The sequence below is a fragment of the Kogia breviceps genome, chromosome X, assembly GCF_026419965.1.
Source record: "Kogia breviceps isolate mKogBre1 chromosome X, mKogBre1 haplotype 1, whole genome shotgun sequence".
NCBI classification, from domain to species: Eukaryota; Metazoa; Chordata; class Mammalia; order Artiodactyla; family Physeteridae; genus Kogia; species Kogia breviceps.
Window position 1 is genome coordinate 39,740,761 of NC_081330.1, and position 18,979 is coordinate 39,759,739.

General features: G+C 36.7%; 1 protein-coding gene across 3 annotated transcripts in view; it reads right to left on the reverse strand.

Annotated features, from left to right (window-relative positions):
• Positions 1–18,979, reverse strand: part of IL1RAPL2 (interleukin 1 receptor accessory protein like 2) — a 1,103,039-nt gene that overhangs the window by 25,383 nt on the left and 1,058,677 nt on the right. For all 3 annotated transcript variants that reach the window (XM_059051451.2, XM_067024304.1, XM_067024305.1), the window contains 2 exons: positions 18,414–18,543; positions 3,628–3,773 (listed from right to left, as the gene is read on the reverse strand). In XM_059051451.2, the coding sequence (XP_058907434.2) occupies positions 3,628–3,773; positions 18,414–18,543 (276 nt within the window). The remainder of the gene's footprint in view (positions 1–3,627; positions 3,774–18,413; positions 18,544–18,979) is intronic.

Sequence of the window (18,979 nt, forward strand, 5' to 3'; positions counted from 1 at the left end):
GTGGGGTGGGGTGGGGGTGGGGGAGGGACAAGAAGAAAACAAGTATGTAATATGATATCAGATAGTAGTAAATACAATAAACAGAAATAGAGCCAAGTGAGAGGGAAAAGAAGGTGATGGGTTGTCCATTGATGGATGAATGGATCCAGAAAATATGGCATATATACACAGTGGAATATTATTCAGCCTTAAAAGAGGAGATTCTGTCATTTGCTACAACATGGATGAAACTGTAGGGCATTATGCTAAGTGAAATAAGCCAGAGAGAGAAAGATAAATACTATAATGCATGGTATCAAAGATAAATATTATAATGCATGGTATCACTTATATGTGGAATCTTAAAAAAAAAAAAACTGAAGTCACAGAAACAGAGAGGAGAAAAGTGGTTGTCAAGGGATGGACGGTGGGAGAGGAAATAGGGAGAGGTTAGTAAAAGGGTACAAACTTTCAGGCAGATGAATCTGGTCTGAGGATGTAATGTATAACATGGTGACAGTAGTGGATAACACTGTACTGTATAACTGAAATTTGCTGGGAAGGTACAACTTAAATGTTCTTATACACACAGACATAAAATGTAGATGTGTGAGGTGATTGATGTGTTAATTAACTCAATGGGGGGAGTCATTTCACAATGTACACAGATATCAAATCATCACGTTGTACACTTAATATATCTATATATCTTACAATTTTCTTTGTCAGTTTTGCCTCAATAAAGCTAAATTTTTTTTTAAAGAAAGTGATTGGGTAGTACTATTTTATAAAAAGTGGCCAGGGAAAGGCCTATTGAGTAGGTAATATTTAAGCAGAGACCTGTATGAAAAGAGGGAATGAGTCATGGGAACAGCTGGGGGAAACAGCAGTGTTCCAGACAGAGGAAATAGCAAGTGAAAAGATCATGAGCCAGGACTGTGCTTGGTGAGTCCTGGCATGAGAAATAGAAAGGAGGCTAGTGTGTGCAAGGTTTGAGGCAGACTGTGGTAGAAAATGAGATCAGAAATGTCTTGAAGGCCATGGCAAAGATTTGGGGTTTCATTCTAAGTGTAACAGCGAGGGTTCTGTAATTGGATGGTTCTAATTAGGGAAATAATATGATCTGACCTAGACATTAAAAGGATCACTCCAGATGCTGTGATGAGAATAGACTGTGAGGGGACAAGGGGGAAGCAGGGAGACCATTCATGGGACTACTTCAGTGAGCCAGGCAATTGATGCTGGTGGCTTAGACTCCGATGATAACAGTGAAGATGGGGAAAGTACTCAGAGTACATATGTTTTAAAAGTAGAGCCATGGAATTTGCTGGTAGACTAGATATAGTGTATGAGCAGAGAAAAGAAGTCAATGATGACTCCAAGGATTTTGGGGCCTGAGCAACTGGAAAGATGGTGATGGAGATGAAGAAGGCAACTGGAGGATCAAGTTTATAGGGAGGAGAAATCAGGAATCCTGTGTGGGACAAGTGAAGCTTGATAGATATGTCTACTAGTGGAGTTTTTGAATAGTTGCTGAATAGGCAGTTAGGAATATAACTCTGGAGTTTAGGCGAGAAGTCCAAGCTAGAGATATAAACTTTGGGAGATGTCAGCATATAAATCATAAGCAAAACTGAGGTGGAGATGGAATTGAAATCATCTAGGGAGTGAGTGAGAAAAGGGGACCTGAACCCTGGGGAACTCTAATATTTAACGATTAGGAAGATGAGAATTAATATTCGCAGTTATTCATGATTTAGAGACATTTCCTTGCAGAAGCCATGGGAGGCAGCAGTTTTGCAGTGTACCTTGGTTTCTAGTGTCAGATTATTAGAAATTTGAAGGGCTGCTAGTGGTTGCTTTACTTATTAAAGGGAAATGGATTTATTTTAAAACTCAAGGCTATTTCTGTCTCTACTGACTGACTATATGGTAAGAACCCCATTATTTTTCCTCAGAGCAGGCTTTTAATTGTAACACTATATACATTTTGTGCAGTTTTTTGTTTCATGTTTGAGCTTTATCTTTCTTTGCATCCTCATTGCCCTGAAGACTATAAGCCCCCCACAGACTTGGGGATGTCTATTCCCTAGTACCTAACATGATGCTTGCCATACATGATCCTCAATAATAAAAGAGAACATTATTCATTTATTAACCAGAATGAGTTCTAAGTGCCTATTAGTGACCAGACACTGCCCAAGTTGCTGAGGATACAGAGGTGCAGCAGAGTCTGGCTTGGAGGATCTCTAAGCCTAAAATAAGACTGAGATGGACAGGAACAAAGCGATCCTTGCAACAAGGTATCTGGATATAATCAATGTCTGCCCTTCAAGTAGGTAGACAAGTGGTTGCTTAGTGGATACAAGTTATCCAAATTCCATTTAATAACAAATCTTGTTTGAGCATGGTATATTTCACACCATATCATTATTATTTGAACCTCAAAGTGACTCTACAAGGTAGGTATTTTTACCCCTATTTTGTAGATGAGGAAACTAAAGTTTAGGATGTCTAATCAGACAAGTTAGTCCTACTGAAGTAGGTAGCCAAGGCAGTGGCTGAACCGGGATCTCCTGAAGCAGGGTCTCCTAGTTTCACTTTCTATATTAGACTCCTCTATACTTAAATACTCCATTATTTTAAGATGAAATCAAGTCCAACAGAGTAAGAAATGGTGCTAGAGAGATAAAAGCATTATTCTCAGAATAATGACATTTCCCTGCTTCTCCTAGAGCTGCTGGTGAAGGTTATATATTAGGGCTGGTTGGAAAATAGAAATTCCATCTTGGCTACAAGGTACAACTAGTGACCTTGCTGATTGAATCTGTTCTAGCTCTATAGCCTAGACAAAAAGAACACTGATTGAGAATGTTTGTTCTGTTACATTTACAAAACCTTTGCCAGATGCACACATACATAAACTATTTAGCCTTTTGCAGTAATCAGGAGTTGTTTCAGGGTAAGAGCCAATATCAGAAGTTGCTCCAGCAGCTGGGATTGTTGTTCCTATGTCTGCTTTTATCTCTTTTATTTGTAAATTTATAGTTTATTTTCTTTGCTCATTATATACAATTTCCACCCCATATGGAATCAACTCTAGAGAGGGATCTACATAAATGCCAAAGTATTTAAAAATATATGCACCTGCTGAAGACCTTCGACACCAGGTCATATTATGAAATAGTGTTCATGATCTTTATTATAATAATTGTAAAAATTATACGATACTATCCATTATTTTTATTTATATTTTAGTCAAGGAATAAAGAAGTGATTTTGTTTCTCATCCAATAGTAAAACCCCTAGTATTTAATTTAAGCAATATAGGTTGAAGTGAAATATAGAGAAAATGTTGAATATCAATGCCTATCAAATTTTATGTAACACTTATAACCAAGGTATATTTCATCTCACTGGATTTAACAAATAACAACACTTCATTTCATTTATCCACTTCCTAATGGTATGGAAGAGCATAGGAATTTTATGCTAATATCCACAGCAAGAGAGAGATATTTCCTTAAAAAGACAAAATGTTTAATAGACACTTATACTAAATGATAAAATCAGGCCAGGAAACATACCTAACTTCAATAGTTACTTGGTAGGTAAACAAACTATAGTAACAGTTATTTAAAAAAATACCCTTTTTACGCAGCAGAACACTTGCATGTTTTCGTCCATTTCGGTTTTCCACATGGCAGGTATAATTTGCCAGGTCAGCCTCCACCACTGAATCAAAGATGAGTGCCAACTCAACTTCTTTTTCTCCAAGATGCTCTTTGAGGAGCCTGAAATAAAGGACAGTATTCTTGGCTGAATTGGTTTGATTTGGGGAGAGCCCAGCCATGCAAGGACTAAAGATGGTTACATAGCTTACTAAGGTCTCCAGTGGGCTGGAGAATCCTGACGGGGTGTATGTGCAGAAACTTGAAAAAGAAAACACAAAAAGTGACTCAACACAAAGATCAGATGGAAAAGGAAAAAAGTGAGGAATTAATTCAGCAAAAAGAAATATTATCATGCCACTAGGTTTTGATAAATGAAGCCAATATTATCTGTGTGGCAAACAGGAGGAGACGTTGGGCTCCATATTCTAAGCTAAGCTTATGAAAACAAATTGGATTTTTGCAACACGGCATGAAGGGAAAAATGTAGAAATGTAGAGTTTATGTCAGAGGCTAGAGTTTTGACAACAGGGGATAATATGGTAAAGAAATGGGCCTTGAAAATGACTGCCTTATGAGAAGTAAACTAAGGGTGTTTAGTGGCCTTTTATCCCCAAATATCAGTGAGAAGCCTGTTCTCTACTTTCTCCTGCCTTCTGTCCAATGCAGGTATATACCCCTAATCCTCCAATGACCTACCATGGCCCTGCTTTCTCCCGACCTTGCTCACCATTTGTCTTTCTCCTTCTCTCCACACCCTCCCATGCCCCTAGGAGGAACTGCCCTATGTGACATTTTCTCATAGTGCTGCCTTTTGCTTTCTCAAGTGAAGTTGCAAAGGTTCTTGAATGGCCAGTAACAGTTGTTCTTCACAGAGGAGCTGAGTTGCCAGGAACCTTTCCTGAGGAACGTGCCTCTTATTTCTCTGGAGAGTTATATTCTTGCCAATGGCCAGCTGCCTCCTGGGTGAGGTGAAAGTAGGTAAACTGCCTACTTTTACTTTCTATCTCCTGGTTTTGACCAAAGAAAGAGCAAATTGTGAGTCTAAATAGTGGAAAGCCTGCTGTTAAGTTCTGGGGTGAGGCTGTTAAATACATGAATTTGCAAGATGGAACATTTGGGGCATTTAAAGTAATTCTCATCTCCTTTTTGACACCTGGTTATGAAGGCAGAGAAGAACATTCAGATTTACTGGCATTTAGCATAAAGTTGGAAAAGACAACTGTACTCAGAGAAAACTGGGTTATAAATATGGGCCTCCCACTTACAAGCTCAAGCTGTATTCTTACAAAGTAATTAACTCAATGGCACCTTAATATAACTCATCTTTAAGTTGGGAAAAATACCTACCATACTTAACTTTGTTGTGGGGGTAAAATGGGTAAAATGATTTCAAGATTAAATGGCATGTTCAAATGCAAATGAATGTTATTAAATACCAACATTTCATTATCCAAAGGTGAACTGTTTATAAATTTTGGCTCCTCGAAACATATTTGTATTTATACTTATTGATATTTCAATTTGGTTTGGATTAATCTCTTCTGGCTCCCCTTTAAGAGAAGGAAAGGCTTAAAGTTGGGGTGGTGGGAAGGGAGTTCTTAGAATCTGAGACTCTCCCATACTGAAATCCTAAACCCAGATTATATCCCCAATAGAGATGTTTTTAAAATTAACCCTATTTCTGTTACCTTCCAATAATATACATATCAGAGAGTTGACAATACTGGCATTTGTAACTTGAGTAAGTCTCTTTAGTATAATAATTTTCTTAACCATATTTTACTGGTAGTCTATTCATTTTTTTTCTTCCTGGCTAAACTTGCAGTTTTCTTCCTTTCTCCTCTCCCAACATATACCTAAACAAGGAAAAATGGGAATTTACTGTCCTAATGGTTTATGTTGAATTTTACTCTATTTTCCCCCTGCTATGTGTATATCACACTATACTCAATTCTTTTAGCTCTGTGTGACCTGCTGTGGGATAACCCCCTTTAGGCCAGAAGCTGCTTAAGCACCACAAATTAAGTTTGATTTAAAGCTTCACATGTAGGGCAGCCACAGCCTTTGCCAGGCATAGGGCAGAAAGCTGATCCTGTCCCTCCAGACAAAGCCTTTCCCTCTTCATTTCTAATGCAGTTTCCAAAAACAGCTCTTCACAGGCTGCAGAAAGAATCTGGAGAGAGGATTTGAAAAATGATCCTTCATCCATCTATTAATATATATGAGGTGTCTTAATTATCAGCTCTTGAAAATCTAGAGGAGGCCTGCTTTTTTGGAATTAAAGAGCAAATTGGTGTTTATGTCTATAAATCCAGAGCAGTTACAATTTCCTAGCAAATATTGATATGTAACAATCTATCAATTATTCTTTGTCATTCCCCTGAGTGCCTAGCTCTGGGATAGATATTTGGTGTAAGAGGAGTATAAGCACTAAAAGACCAGATGCCTGCTCCCAGTAAGCATTAAAATGTAAACAAGGAGGGCTTCCCTGGTGGCGCAATGGTTGAGAATCCGCCTGCCGATGCAGGGGACATGGGTTCATGCCCCGGTCCAGGAAGATCCCACATGCCACAGAGTGGCTGGGCCCGTGAGCCGTGGCCGTTGAGCCTGCACGTCCGGACCCTGTGCTTTGCAATGGGAGAGGCCACAACAGTGAGAGGCCCGCATACCACCAAAAAAAAAAAAAAAAAAAAAAAAAAATTAAACAAGGAGACAAAATCTACACAGCTGAAAAAATTATAGGCGGAATGAGGTAAAACAGGATGGTACAGTCATTCTTACAATGGAATTTCAAAAAAGGGAGAGATTATTATTTACCAAATTAGCTGGAGAAGGCTTGAGAAGACTGACTAAACAAAAGGAAGAAGGAAGCATTTTCTAGGAGGGAAGATAGGAACAGGTTTTTGCAGAATGTTTGAAAGACACTGAAGGGACTGGTTTTGGAATGGAGGATGCAGATAAGGGGGTCTTGTGATATACTTCAAATAACTTCAGAAGTATCTCATTCCAAGGATTAATATTGAAGGCAAATTATAGGCAACAGTGAACACTGGCAAAATAAAAAATACTAAATTTAGGTGACAGAAATCACTAGTTTCAAAAGTTTTATTGTTAAGACCTATTATTAAAAAGTAATACTAGAAAATGTTTGGAAGTTGTCACTCTCATCCTTACAAGAGAAAAAGTAAACAAAATGAAAGTCAACAACTTTTCATAGATCCATCAGAGAATTGAGGTCACAGGGCAAACTCCTGCCCCCCAAATTTGAGATAGCTAGACAAATACTGAGAATCACAGTGTACTGGGAGCAGAAACCCAGAAGCAGGAATCAGTATGAATAAAAACACTTAAAATGTAATTGATGAGCCACTGTAGGCCCAATATGGACTAGATTGAGAGTTAAAAAAAGAAAAACAACTCCATGGGATCTAATCTTAGGGGTGCCCCGTACTTTCATGAGTTTTGCTTCCAAGAGCCTGACCAGAGTTTCAGGGTGAAGATCAGAGAATCCTTTATGCTTTTGGCAGGGGAAGGGGAAAAGCAACTATCTTGAAATGAGCCGAGAGCACTCTTTCTTCTTAACAAAGGCACGCCCTCAAGTGAAACTCTTTAGCAGAAGCTAAATTACTTGGGTTTTACCAAAACTGGAGGGAAGAGAAATATCCAACTCCAGCTTCCTCAAGCCTTCCTGTCTCATCTAAGAAAAGGAGGAAAGCTGAGGAATACTTGTAAAGGTCACAGCCTGAAGGTACAGGTTCATTGAAAGACTAAGACTTTACCATAGGATTATCGGATACTTACCACCACAGCAATCAAGCTCCTGTATGATTACAAAGGTTTTCAGCCTAAAAAACTGCAAAGCTCAGACCCTATTTAAGAAGCAGTCTCTAGGAAAACTGAAAGAAACAGTGGAGACATAAACAAGTACATTATCGGAAATTTTAGCCTCTTACACCTACGACTACAGAAAACAGTAAACACAGCCTAACTCCTAGCCACATAAACATAAAATCTCACAATAAAGACCTATTTACTTCAGTTCCTTTTATCTGATACATCACATCTGGCTTTCAATCAAAAAATTATAAGGTATGTTAAAAAGAAAAAATGTCTGAAAAGACAATGCAAGCATCAGAACCATATTCAGGTATGGCAGAGAATTATCAGAATGGGAATATAAAATAACCATTATTAATATGTTAAAGGCTCAAATGGAAAAAGTGAACATAAATCAATAGCTTGGTAGCATAACCAGAGAGACGGAAATTGTAAGAAAGGCTCAAAAGGAAATGCTAGAAATCAAAACACTGTAATAGAAATAAAGAGTGGCTTTCATGGGCCATTAACAGACTGGACATGGCCAAAGAATCAGTGATCCTGAAGACAATCAACAGAAATCTCCTAAATTGAAACACAAAGAGAAAAGAGAATGGCAGAAAAGGAACAAAACATTGAACACCTGAGGTATAACTACAAAAGGCATAACATACATGTAATCTAAATACCAAAAGAAGAAAGAGAAAGGAACAATAGAAATATCTGAAGTAATAATAACTGAGAATTTTCCAGAGATACCAGACCACAGATGCAGAAGTTCAGAGAATACCAAGCAGAGTGAATATTGGAAAAGCTACACCTTGATGTATCATATTCTAACTGTATAAAGTGAAAAAATGAGGAAATCTTAAAAGAATTCAGAGGAAAAAACTTACCTATAGAGGAATAAGTATAAGAAATACATCAGACTTCTCTTTAGAAACTATGTAAGCAAGAAGAGAGTGGAGCGAAATATTGAAAGTGTTGAAAGAAAATTACTACCGACCTAGAATACTGTATCCATTTATCCTTCAAATGTGAAGAAAAAATAAAGACTTTTTCAGACAAATAAAAACTGAGGGAATTTGTTGTCAGTAGACCTGTCTTGCAAGAAATGTTAAAAGAACCTGTTAAGAGAATATGAAAATGATATAGGTCAGAAATTTGGATCTACATAATGAAAGGAAGAGAGTTAGAGAAGGAATAAATAAAGATAAACTATTTTATTTTTCCTATTCATAATTGATCTAACAGGTAACAGTTTGTTTAAAATCATAATAGCAATAAAAGCAGTTATAAGAAGTTCTGAGGATCTAATATACAGCATGGTGACTATAGTTAGTAATGTGTATTGTATACGTGAACGTTGCTGAGATTAGATCTTAAGCATTCTCACCACATTAAAAAAAAAGAGTTAATTACGTTAACTATGTGAGCTTAACTAATATAATGGTATATGTCAATTATACCTCAATAAAATAAAATGAGAGTGAAAATGTAACCTGCAGAATGGGAGGAAATATTTGCAAACCATATATCAGATAATGGGTTAATATCCAAAATATATAAGGAACTTTTACAACTGAATATAAAAACAAAATCGAACAAATAACTTGATGAAAAATAAAATGGGCTAAGGACCTGAACAGACATTTCTCCAAAGAAGGCATACAAATGGCCAACAGGTATATGAAAAGGTGCTCAACTGCAGTATCATCAGCAATATGCAAATCAAAATCACAATATGATATCATCTCAAATCTGTTAGAATGGCTGTTACCAGAAAGACAAAAGATAAGAATTGTTGGCAAGAATGTGGAGAAAAGGGAACACTGTATACTAATTATGGGAATGTAATTTGGTGCAGCCATTGTGGAAAAGAGTACAGAGATTCCTCCAAAAACTGTAAATGGAACTACCATATGATCCAGCAATTCCACTTCTGGGTATATATCAAAGGAAATGAAATCAAGATCTCAAAAAGATATTTGTACTCTCATGCTCAGTTTAGCATTATTCATAATAGGCAAGATGTGGGAACAACTTGTGTCCATCAGTAGATGAATGGAAAAAGAATATATGGTTTATGTGTACAATGAAATATTATTCAGTCTCAAAAAAAAGAAAAAATCTTGCAAATTATGACAACATAGGGGAACCTGGAGAATACTATTCTAAGTCAAATAAGTCAGACAGAGAATGAAAAATTCTGAAAAATACTGTATAATATTACATATATATGATCTCTAGACAAGCCAAACTAATAGTGACAGAATGGTGGTTACCAGGAGCTGGAGGGTGGAAGAAATAGGGAGACGCTGGTTGGTAGATCAAATGGGGAATTGCTGGTCAAAGAGTACAAACTTTCAGTTGTAAGATGAATACATTCTGGAAACCTAATGTACAGCATGGTGACTATAGTTAACAATACTGTACTGTACCCTTGAAATTTGAGAGGAGAGTAAATCTCAAGTGTTTTCACCATACACACACAAAAATGATAACTGTGTGGTGATGGATATGTTAATTAGTTGATTGTGGTAATCATTTCACAATGTATACATATACGAAAACATCACATTGTATACCTTAAATATATACAATTTTTGTCAATACTTCAATAAAGATGGAATTTTTAAAAAATCAAAAATGAAAAAGAGGAAAGAGATTGGATTCCCCCAAAAATAAAAAAAAATAAATAAAATAAAATAAAATAAAATAAAAGCTTGTAATTCTTGGAACAGATAGTAGTTCTATGTTCAGTTTCTTGAGGAACTTCCATACTGTTTTCCACAGTGACTGCACCAGTTTACAATCCCACCAACAGTGTACTAGGGTTCCCTTTTCTCCACAACCTCTCCAACATTTGTTATTTGTGTTCTTTTTGATGAGAACCATTCTGACAGGTGTGAGGTGATCTCTCATTGTGGTTTTGATTTGTATTTCCTTGATGATTAGAGACATTTATCATCTTTTCATGTGCCTGTTGGCCTTTTGCATTTCCTCTTTGGAAAAATGTCTATTCAGGTCTTCTGCTCATTTTTAATTGGTTTCTTTGTTTTTTTGATGTTGAGTTGTATGTGCATTTCCAGTTTTCATTAACTGTAAATAGTCCCTTAAACCAAATTGAATCCTGCTTTGATGACTAGGTATCTTGCAGGTCTCTGGGTCTTTATTCTGAGTATGAGTAATCATTATCCAGGAATAATGATTGAGAACATCAATAATAGGAGATAGTTTTTAAAAACCCTCTTAAGGAAACAAAATCTTTATTTTAGTGTCATTTTCTTTTTAAAAAAATTCCTGTTAAAGCCTTATTAGTCAAAGACCAGGATCAAGCCCGTAGGCTGACACAATCAGATTTGTTGACTGAATACACCGTGGAAGGAATGCTCCAGAGGAACTGTGGATTGATTCTTGATTGAAGAGAAGAAGAAAGCATGTTTTGTAACATTTGGGTTCCCACTAAAGATTCTGAGGATGGTCTAAAGAAGCAGAAATAAGTTCTGGATTGATTGCAACTTCTGAGGCAGTTGGTGGTATAGGGGGAGGATTGACTAGGAATTGTGTACTGTCATGAGGTGGAGGTGGTTTACTAATTGGGTATTCCCAGTAATATGAAAATAGCAAAGCAGGTCCGGGCGTCACTGGTAAGAAAGCAGTAGTCACATCAAAGAGGTGGGGGTCATTATGGCATTATACAACTGCTGCATGACCTTGGAAGAAACAGTATTTTCTGTTAATTTTGCAGCTGGTTTTATCTGTCTGTCCTCCCAGCCTGATTAATAGCTGGGCTGCCTATTCTCAGTCCCAACTGATTTTTTACTCTTTCAGTCCCGGGCAGGTTTTGACTCTTTATATCCTAAATGTGGACTACAACAGATCATTCTGAGAACTGATGATTCTTGCTAGCTGTGTTCTGATAAAGTCAATGTAGCTCCACTGGAACTGTGAATCAACTGCCCAAGGACAGCTCTTCCTCAGTCACTAAACCTGATTCTTTTATCTGTAAAATAAACTGATATGATTTATCTCAGATGGTTATCATAAAAATCCAATGTAATTTAGGATGTCAAAATATTTTTGCAATGTATTGTGTAGCATAGAAACATGGAGGAATTATTATTATTATTATTTACTAACTATAGTTTCTTAGCTCGAGCAGCTTACAATAGGAAACACCATATTTGAGACTAGGCATCTATAATCTGCTCAGTAAATGAAGAGAGATAACAAATATGTCTTAGGTAGCCTTTAAATATTTTATGCATACGTCAAGGCTAAGACCCACTGTGGAAGTGGAACTGTAGATAGTAGAGTCACCACTCCTCTAAAAATCATCCTTCAGATAAATGGTCATTAAGGCTGCCCTTAGGTAAAACTATGCTGCTTATGAAGTTCACTTTTCCATTGAAGCCTCCTTATGACTTACAAAATCTACACTTACATATACATATGATGAGTTTTGAAAATTTTTTAAGTCAAGGCAAAGTGATCAATCAATATTCCTCCTTCCAGTGGGATGACCTGAGAGTGGGAGAAAAGAAGAGATGATGTGTGTGTTGGGGGATTGTTTTGTTATGTTTTTAGCTCAATTTTGGGGCAGCCAGAGCAGGTTGGGTGTTTCAAGGCACTGAAAAAGCATGGTGGGAAGTTGCCAAAACAGAGCTCATCATTTTGCCTTGGGCTGCCTGGGGAAAAATTAATATTCCCAGCTCCATATTATTTGTTTAAATTGGTGAGATATTAATAGGTTATTTTGGATCTTTAACATAGACTCACCCTATTTTAAGAATAAAATCTTTTCATACCTGTATCACATTCCCTTCTTTGTTAAGAGCATTTCACTCACTCAAGAAAGGTATGTTAAGGTAAAAGGATGGAAACAGAACCCTGGAAAGCGGTAGAAGCAGGAGTGAAAAAAACAAAACTTACAAGCGAACAAAGCCCATATTCAACTTGTAGCCTTTTAGGAATTGAAAGTAAATTAAATGATTTGCATTTTAAGAAGCTTGTCTGAAAAGCCTTAAGATAAATTGAATATGTTTTTCAGGTCAAGAATTATATAAGATTTGGTAAACTTGCTTTATGGCATTGCCTGGGGGAAAAACATTAGCTATTGATAGGGAGATTTGTAAAGTGAGATTTATAATCAAAAATTACTCTCCATTGGGACAAAGCAATTGCACTGAAATTCATGCAGTCTCCATCGACTATCAGATGCAATTCACAACCCTGCAGGGAAGCTTAAGGACTATTATTTCTTGTTTAATAGGATTAGTTCAGTTTCTCTGGCATTTTTATTAACACTGTGGAATATGTACCTCACTGTAATTTAAAAAAAATTCTCAAGCCTCTGTTAAGATTAATTAAAAGGAAGGTCTGTAAAGGTGTGGAACTGGGTTGGTCTTGCTAGAATGCTCACACCCAAAGACTACTACTGTTCATGAACTCTCTTATCGCACTTTGCAAGCCGTTCCCATTAAGTTTAAACAGGGGGACAGAAATTAGGAAGTCCTCTCCTAATGATAGTTTCCACTGGGTCTCCTCCAAATAATAATTGGACTTCTCTGAATAGATATGGTAGAGCTTGTAGAGAGCAGCCTGTTGCAAAGACTTTAAAATGGTAGATAAAAATAACCAGATTTGCACAACTGTAGCTCATGCTACTGCACATGCAAAATTCCCTTAACATCCCCACAGATGACATCTTTTGGAGTCAGTGGAAATGTTGTGATGCAGATGTATGGGATTGGCTGGCAGTTGTGATTGGATGCTACATTTGGGTTCAAATTTCCTTAGGGCTCAGTCTCTTAGAAACATCATGGACTTTGGTAGGGCTATGCCAATTTCTGCCTAAAGGGAGATAAAGGAGAATCTGTATGCCCAGAGTGGAGTTTGAGTACTTTGGCAGCAGGTTGCAAGTGAGGAGATACAAGGAACCATGGTGGTCAAAGTAACCCAGAGAACAAACAAATAAGGACTCCAAAACCCTGGTCAGGATTCGATCAAATCTGCTAGTCAAACTGCAAGGGAACTGCTGAATACCGAGGCTGCACTGATTATAGTCTGAGCAGCATTATTTCATCAAGCCTTTGGTAAATATCCAAGCTTTTCCCTTAGGTTGATTTTTTTTCTTCAAAGTCTTCTATTCCTCTGGGACAATACTAAGAGATAAAAAGGTACAACACATACTTCTAGTATCAAGCTGCTGCCCAGGAAATGGAGAACCTAGGCAGCATGGTCAGTTGTCTTGCCAGATCCATTGCCTCTGCAGCAGCTTCTCCATAAGTTAACTTCTTAAGAGCAATTAATTTACATCCCCACTTCTTAGATCTACTGGGAAGTGCACTTCTGACATATGTGCACAACACAAGAGCTGTGATTCAATTAAAATATGAAGTAAATACAATACCCTTTGGGAGAGCTATGCATTCAGAAGGAAATTTGTTTCCAGAAATGCTTTTGAGAGGAATCCTCTACTTCACATCTTCAGCATTCTGCTGTCAGAACTGTTCCCTTTGGAGAATATATGTGGGCTATGAAAGAATGCAGATCTTTTCTTGATTGAACTAATGGTATGATTAGCACCTTTTTTTTTTTCGATGAAACTACCAGATTTGTTCCAATCCACCATACCGTATAAAAATCTTGTTTCAAGGACATTGCTTTTGGAAGCTAGAAAACAGAATCTAGTAATTAACTTGTGTGTTAGCATAAATGGCCATAGCCTGAATGAACTCCCACACCCACACAAGCTCCCAAATAGATCATAGCTCATACAATTAATATTACAAAATGTCCGACTATATGTTTCTCTTGGCCAGGAATTCCTGTCTCTTTGTTGGTACTTCTCTGAAAGTGTCTCCAGTTAGCTAGTAAGGTTTTGTGAAATTTTCAAAATAAATTCTATGTTACTTTCTTCCCCTGCAAAAATATAGGAATGCACCCTTTGTTACTGGAAGGGTTGCAGATGGTAGAGAAAGAGGATCTAACAGAATCCAGTAAACAATGATGTTTTGCAAATCCTGAAAGTTTGACTTCCTATAGCGCTTTAATATCTGGTGACTCATTTGGCTCCTAATACGGTGGCTGGGACTGGATTAAACTGTTTCACATATGTGTGCTTTGTCTTCCACCACTCTAATCATTTGCTGCTGGAGCAGCAGCATGGCTAAACTTTTCTTTTGTAAAATGGTATAACCACTTTGGAGTATAGTTTGGAAGATTATTAAAAAGTTCGATAATCCTGGAGGAAAAAAAGACAGTACGTAAAAACTAAGGCCATTTGAATGAAGTATTGACTTTAGTTAGTAATAACGTATCAATTTTGGTTCTTTAATTGTAACAAATGTACCATAGTAACTTAAGATGTTAATAACAAGAAAAACTGGGTACTGGGGTATGTAGGAACTTTCTATACTATCTGCCATGGACCGAATGTTTATGCCCCCTCCCCCAATTCATTTGTTGAAATCCTAACTAACTCCCTAATGGGATGGTATTAGAAGGTGAGGCTCTGGGGAGGTGATTAGCTCGTGAGAAAGGTGCTCTAATGAATGGGTTTAGTGGCCCTATAAAAGAGACTCCAGAGAACTCTCTGGCCTCTTTTGCCATGTGAGGATATGTGAGGGTACAGTAAGAAAATGGCCATCTATCAACTAGGAAGTGAGCTCACATCAGCCACTGAGTCTGCTGGTGCCTTGATTTTGGACCTCCCAATCTCTAGAACTGTGACAAATAAATATTTGTTGTTTAACCCACCCAGTCTATGAAATTTATAGCAGCTGAACAGAATAAGACACTATCTTTACAATTTTTCTGTAAATCTAAAACTATTCTAAAAAGTGAAGCTTTTTTAAAAAAAAGCTTAAAAAGGAACAAAAACAGTTAAATGTACACTTACCATCTAATTCATCCATTCCATGACTAGACATTTATCCAGGAATAAAGGAAATATATATGCATACAAAGATGCATACATGTATGTTCATAGCAGCTTTATCCGTAATAGCCCTCAGACTGGAAACAACCCAAATGTCCATCAACAAGTGAATGGATAACCAAATTGTTTATATCCATATAATGGAATAATACTGAGCAATAAAAAAAGAATGAACTACTGATACATGTAACAAGACAGATGAATCTCAAAATAACTGTGTTTAGTGAAATAATCCAGACAAAAAAAGAGTACATACTGCATGATTCCATTTATATAAAACTCTATAAAATGCAAACTGATTTATAGTGACAGAAAGATAAGTGTTGTTTTGAGAGAAGGGCAGGAGGAGGGTATTACCAAGGAGCACCAGGAAACTTGTGGGTAATTTATATGTTCATTATCTTCATTATGATGATGGTTTCATAGGTGGATACATATATCAATCAGCCCTTACAGATTATACACTCTAAATTGTGTGTTTATTGTATGTCAATTATGTGCCAATAAACCTGTTTTTTTTTAATCCAATTAGTCATGTATAGGGAAAGGGAAATAATTATCTGAGGCTCATATAACTACTACCTTTGATCATTAAACATAGCTCTGAGCTTTTTGGTAGTAGAAATTTTGCTTCTTTGTACCACTGTACCTACCACTGGCTGTTTGGGGACCAGTTCCTTTCTCTGAAAAATGACTAGTGACACTTAAAGTCTTTTACAGGCAGATATATTGAGAATAATTCTAAACATGTATCTTCTGAAATAAGTTAAAATAAATTCATTTGCATTAATTTCATAAACCTTAACTTGAAATTGGCTAATAAAATGATACCTATTAGGAACCTTAAAGATTAAATGGGAATTAATAGTTAAGGACTATTTGTAAGTAGTATACTGATTATTTTTTTCTGAGTATCTGTTTTATGTCAGGCAATCAATTAGAAGTATTTTTAATAGCTTTATTGAGATATCATTTACATACCATACAATTCATCCATTTAAAATGCAAAATTCACTGATTTTTAGTATATTCACAGATATGTGCAACCATCAGCACAGTCAATTTTGTAACATTTTCATCACCTCAAAAAGAAGCCTTACACTCAAAGGGCATAGAGATTCCTCTTGGGGTGATGAAAAATTTCTGGAACTAGATAATGGTGGTGGTTGCACAACATTGTGAATGTATTAAATGTTATTGAATTGTACACTTTAAAATAGTGCATTTTAGATTACAATATTGTATCCAGCACACCAAAATCCACTCCATAAAACCCACCCATATACTTTAGGTACTTACCCTTATCACTCCATTCTCCCAGCTCTAAGCAAACACTAATATACTTTTGTCTCTATAGATTGGCCTATTCTAGGCATTTCATATAAATGAAATCATATAATATGTGGTCTTTTGTCACTGACTTCTTTCACTGAGAATGATTTCAAGGTTCATCCATGTTGTAGTGTGTATCACTACCTCATTTATTCCTTTATATGGCTGAACAATATTCTACTGTATGAATACATCACATTTTATTTATCCATGCATCAGTTAACGGTCATTTAAGTTGTTTTCACCTATTGTCTATTATGAATAATGCTACTGTGAACATTTATATACAAGTTTTTGTGTGGATATATGTTTTGATTTCTCTTGGTTATATACCTAGGAAGGGAATTGCTGCTAACTCTTTGTTTAACCATTTGAGGAATTGCAGAAAGTGGCTGCACCATTTTACACTCCCACCAGAAGTGTATGAGGGTTCCAATTTCTCTGCATCCTCATCAGCACTTGTTGTAATCTGACTTTTTGATTATAGCCATCTTAGTGAGTATGAAGTATTGGGTTGGCCAAAAAGTTTGTTGGGGTTTTCCATACTAGCTTACAGAAAAAAACCGAATGAACTTTTTGGCCAACCCAATATTATCACATGGTTTTGATTTATCTTTCCCTGATGACTAATGGTGTCAGCTACATTTTCATGTATTCTTTTTCCTAGAAATATGCTCATATAGAGAATATTTTGTATAAACTCTCAGGGGGTTCATAGACCCTCAAAGTTATGAACTCCTAGAGGGGAGTTATTATATGGACACATGAAGAGAAACTGTCATGGTAGTTATTATAAATTATACCTAATCATAGTAAATAATATAATGTGTACGTTTTTCTTTTACACTGCTATATATTTAATAAGAAAAGTAAAAGATCACATTTTAACATTAGTTGCACTGAAATACTGGTTTGCTTTGCATTTCATGATTCTTAATAGCGGTGGAGGGGGAGGGGTCCCAATTCCTACTGGAGTGAGAAAAGTACATTATATATCACCATTTCTGAAATCAAAGGGTAACCCCATAGACTGAGGTAGAAAAAATTACCTATCTCTTATTTGTATAATGTGGTCATATACATAGGATTAGAAAACCAATAGAATAGATGTCTATATATCAAGGAAGTATCTGTGTAACAGGAGAGTGAAAAGATGTCTAGGGAGGTACTAACCTGAAAGTCACTTTCAGGATGAGCAGTGGGTACTGGGAAAAAGAAACACTATTCAAGAAGAGTCAACAGTTATTTTGGTGAGTACGGGCCACCACAGCTTTATACTTATGACATGCGAAAATTGTCTGTTCCCAGGGAGTAAATGAGCATTTGCCCTGTGGTCTGAAGAGTCACCTACAAAGTCTGGATCTTTGCTGGGACTGGAGAAACAGTAGCCTAAGCTTTGAAACCTTAAAGGAATTTGCTTAGGCAGCTTTGAGGGAATCATTATACCCCATGGTATATTCTTAGAACCTGAGAAAACTTCCTTATATTGGAAGCTTATACATTAGCATTTCTTAAGGCAGTCAGCCTCACTCTCTCCACCAGATCAGCTTTTAGAAAATGGAATGATTTGGAGTTGCAATTAAAATCCCAGGCAGAAGCTCTTCTAGGATGTTCCATTGCTTAACTGCAAACACAGCAAAGAAAAGTAAGCAATTCAAGTTCTGTACCTTATTTCACCTTCTCTTATGTGACCTGCCAGTTCCTCAATAAACTTCTCCCCTTTCATCCAGTAGATCATTGGTCCGGACTCTCCACTGAATCCAAAGAATGCTTTGCAAGGGATGTTCAGAGGCTTACCTGAGAATGACAGAGGAAAAAATGAGCAAATGGCTCTGGTTATCATTGGAAGACAGAAAAGGACCATTTAGCATCCAAAGGAAAACTCAGAAGTGACCCATTTTCAACTCTTCTTCCAATCACCTTATCACTGCAAATGAGAACATTTTAAAATAGTTACAAGGGCCTCTGGGAAATTTAAAAATTCAATATATTACCAAAAATGAGAAAGTAAAGAAAGTTACTAAGTTTTTAGAACTGCTTATTTTTACTGCCTCCCTCCTAGGAACTAATATGAAAGAATCATATGGAAGGAACCCTCTTTTATTTTCCTTTTGTGAGAATATTAATAACTGCTTACTTGGACTTGCCTTTGAAGTTAACATTAATCAAAGCATAAGTTAGGGCTTCCCTGGTGGCGCAGTGATTGAGAGTCCGCCTGCCGATGCAGGGGACA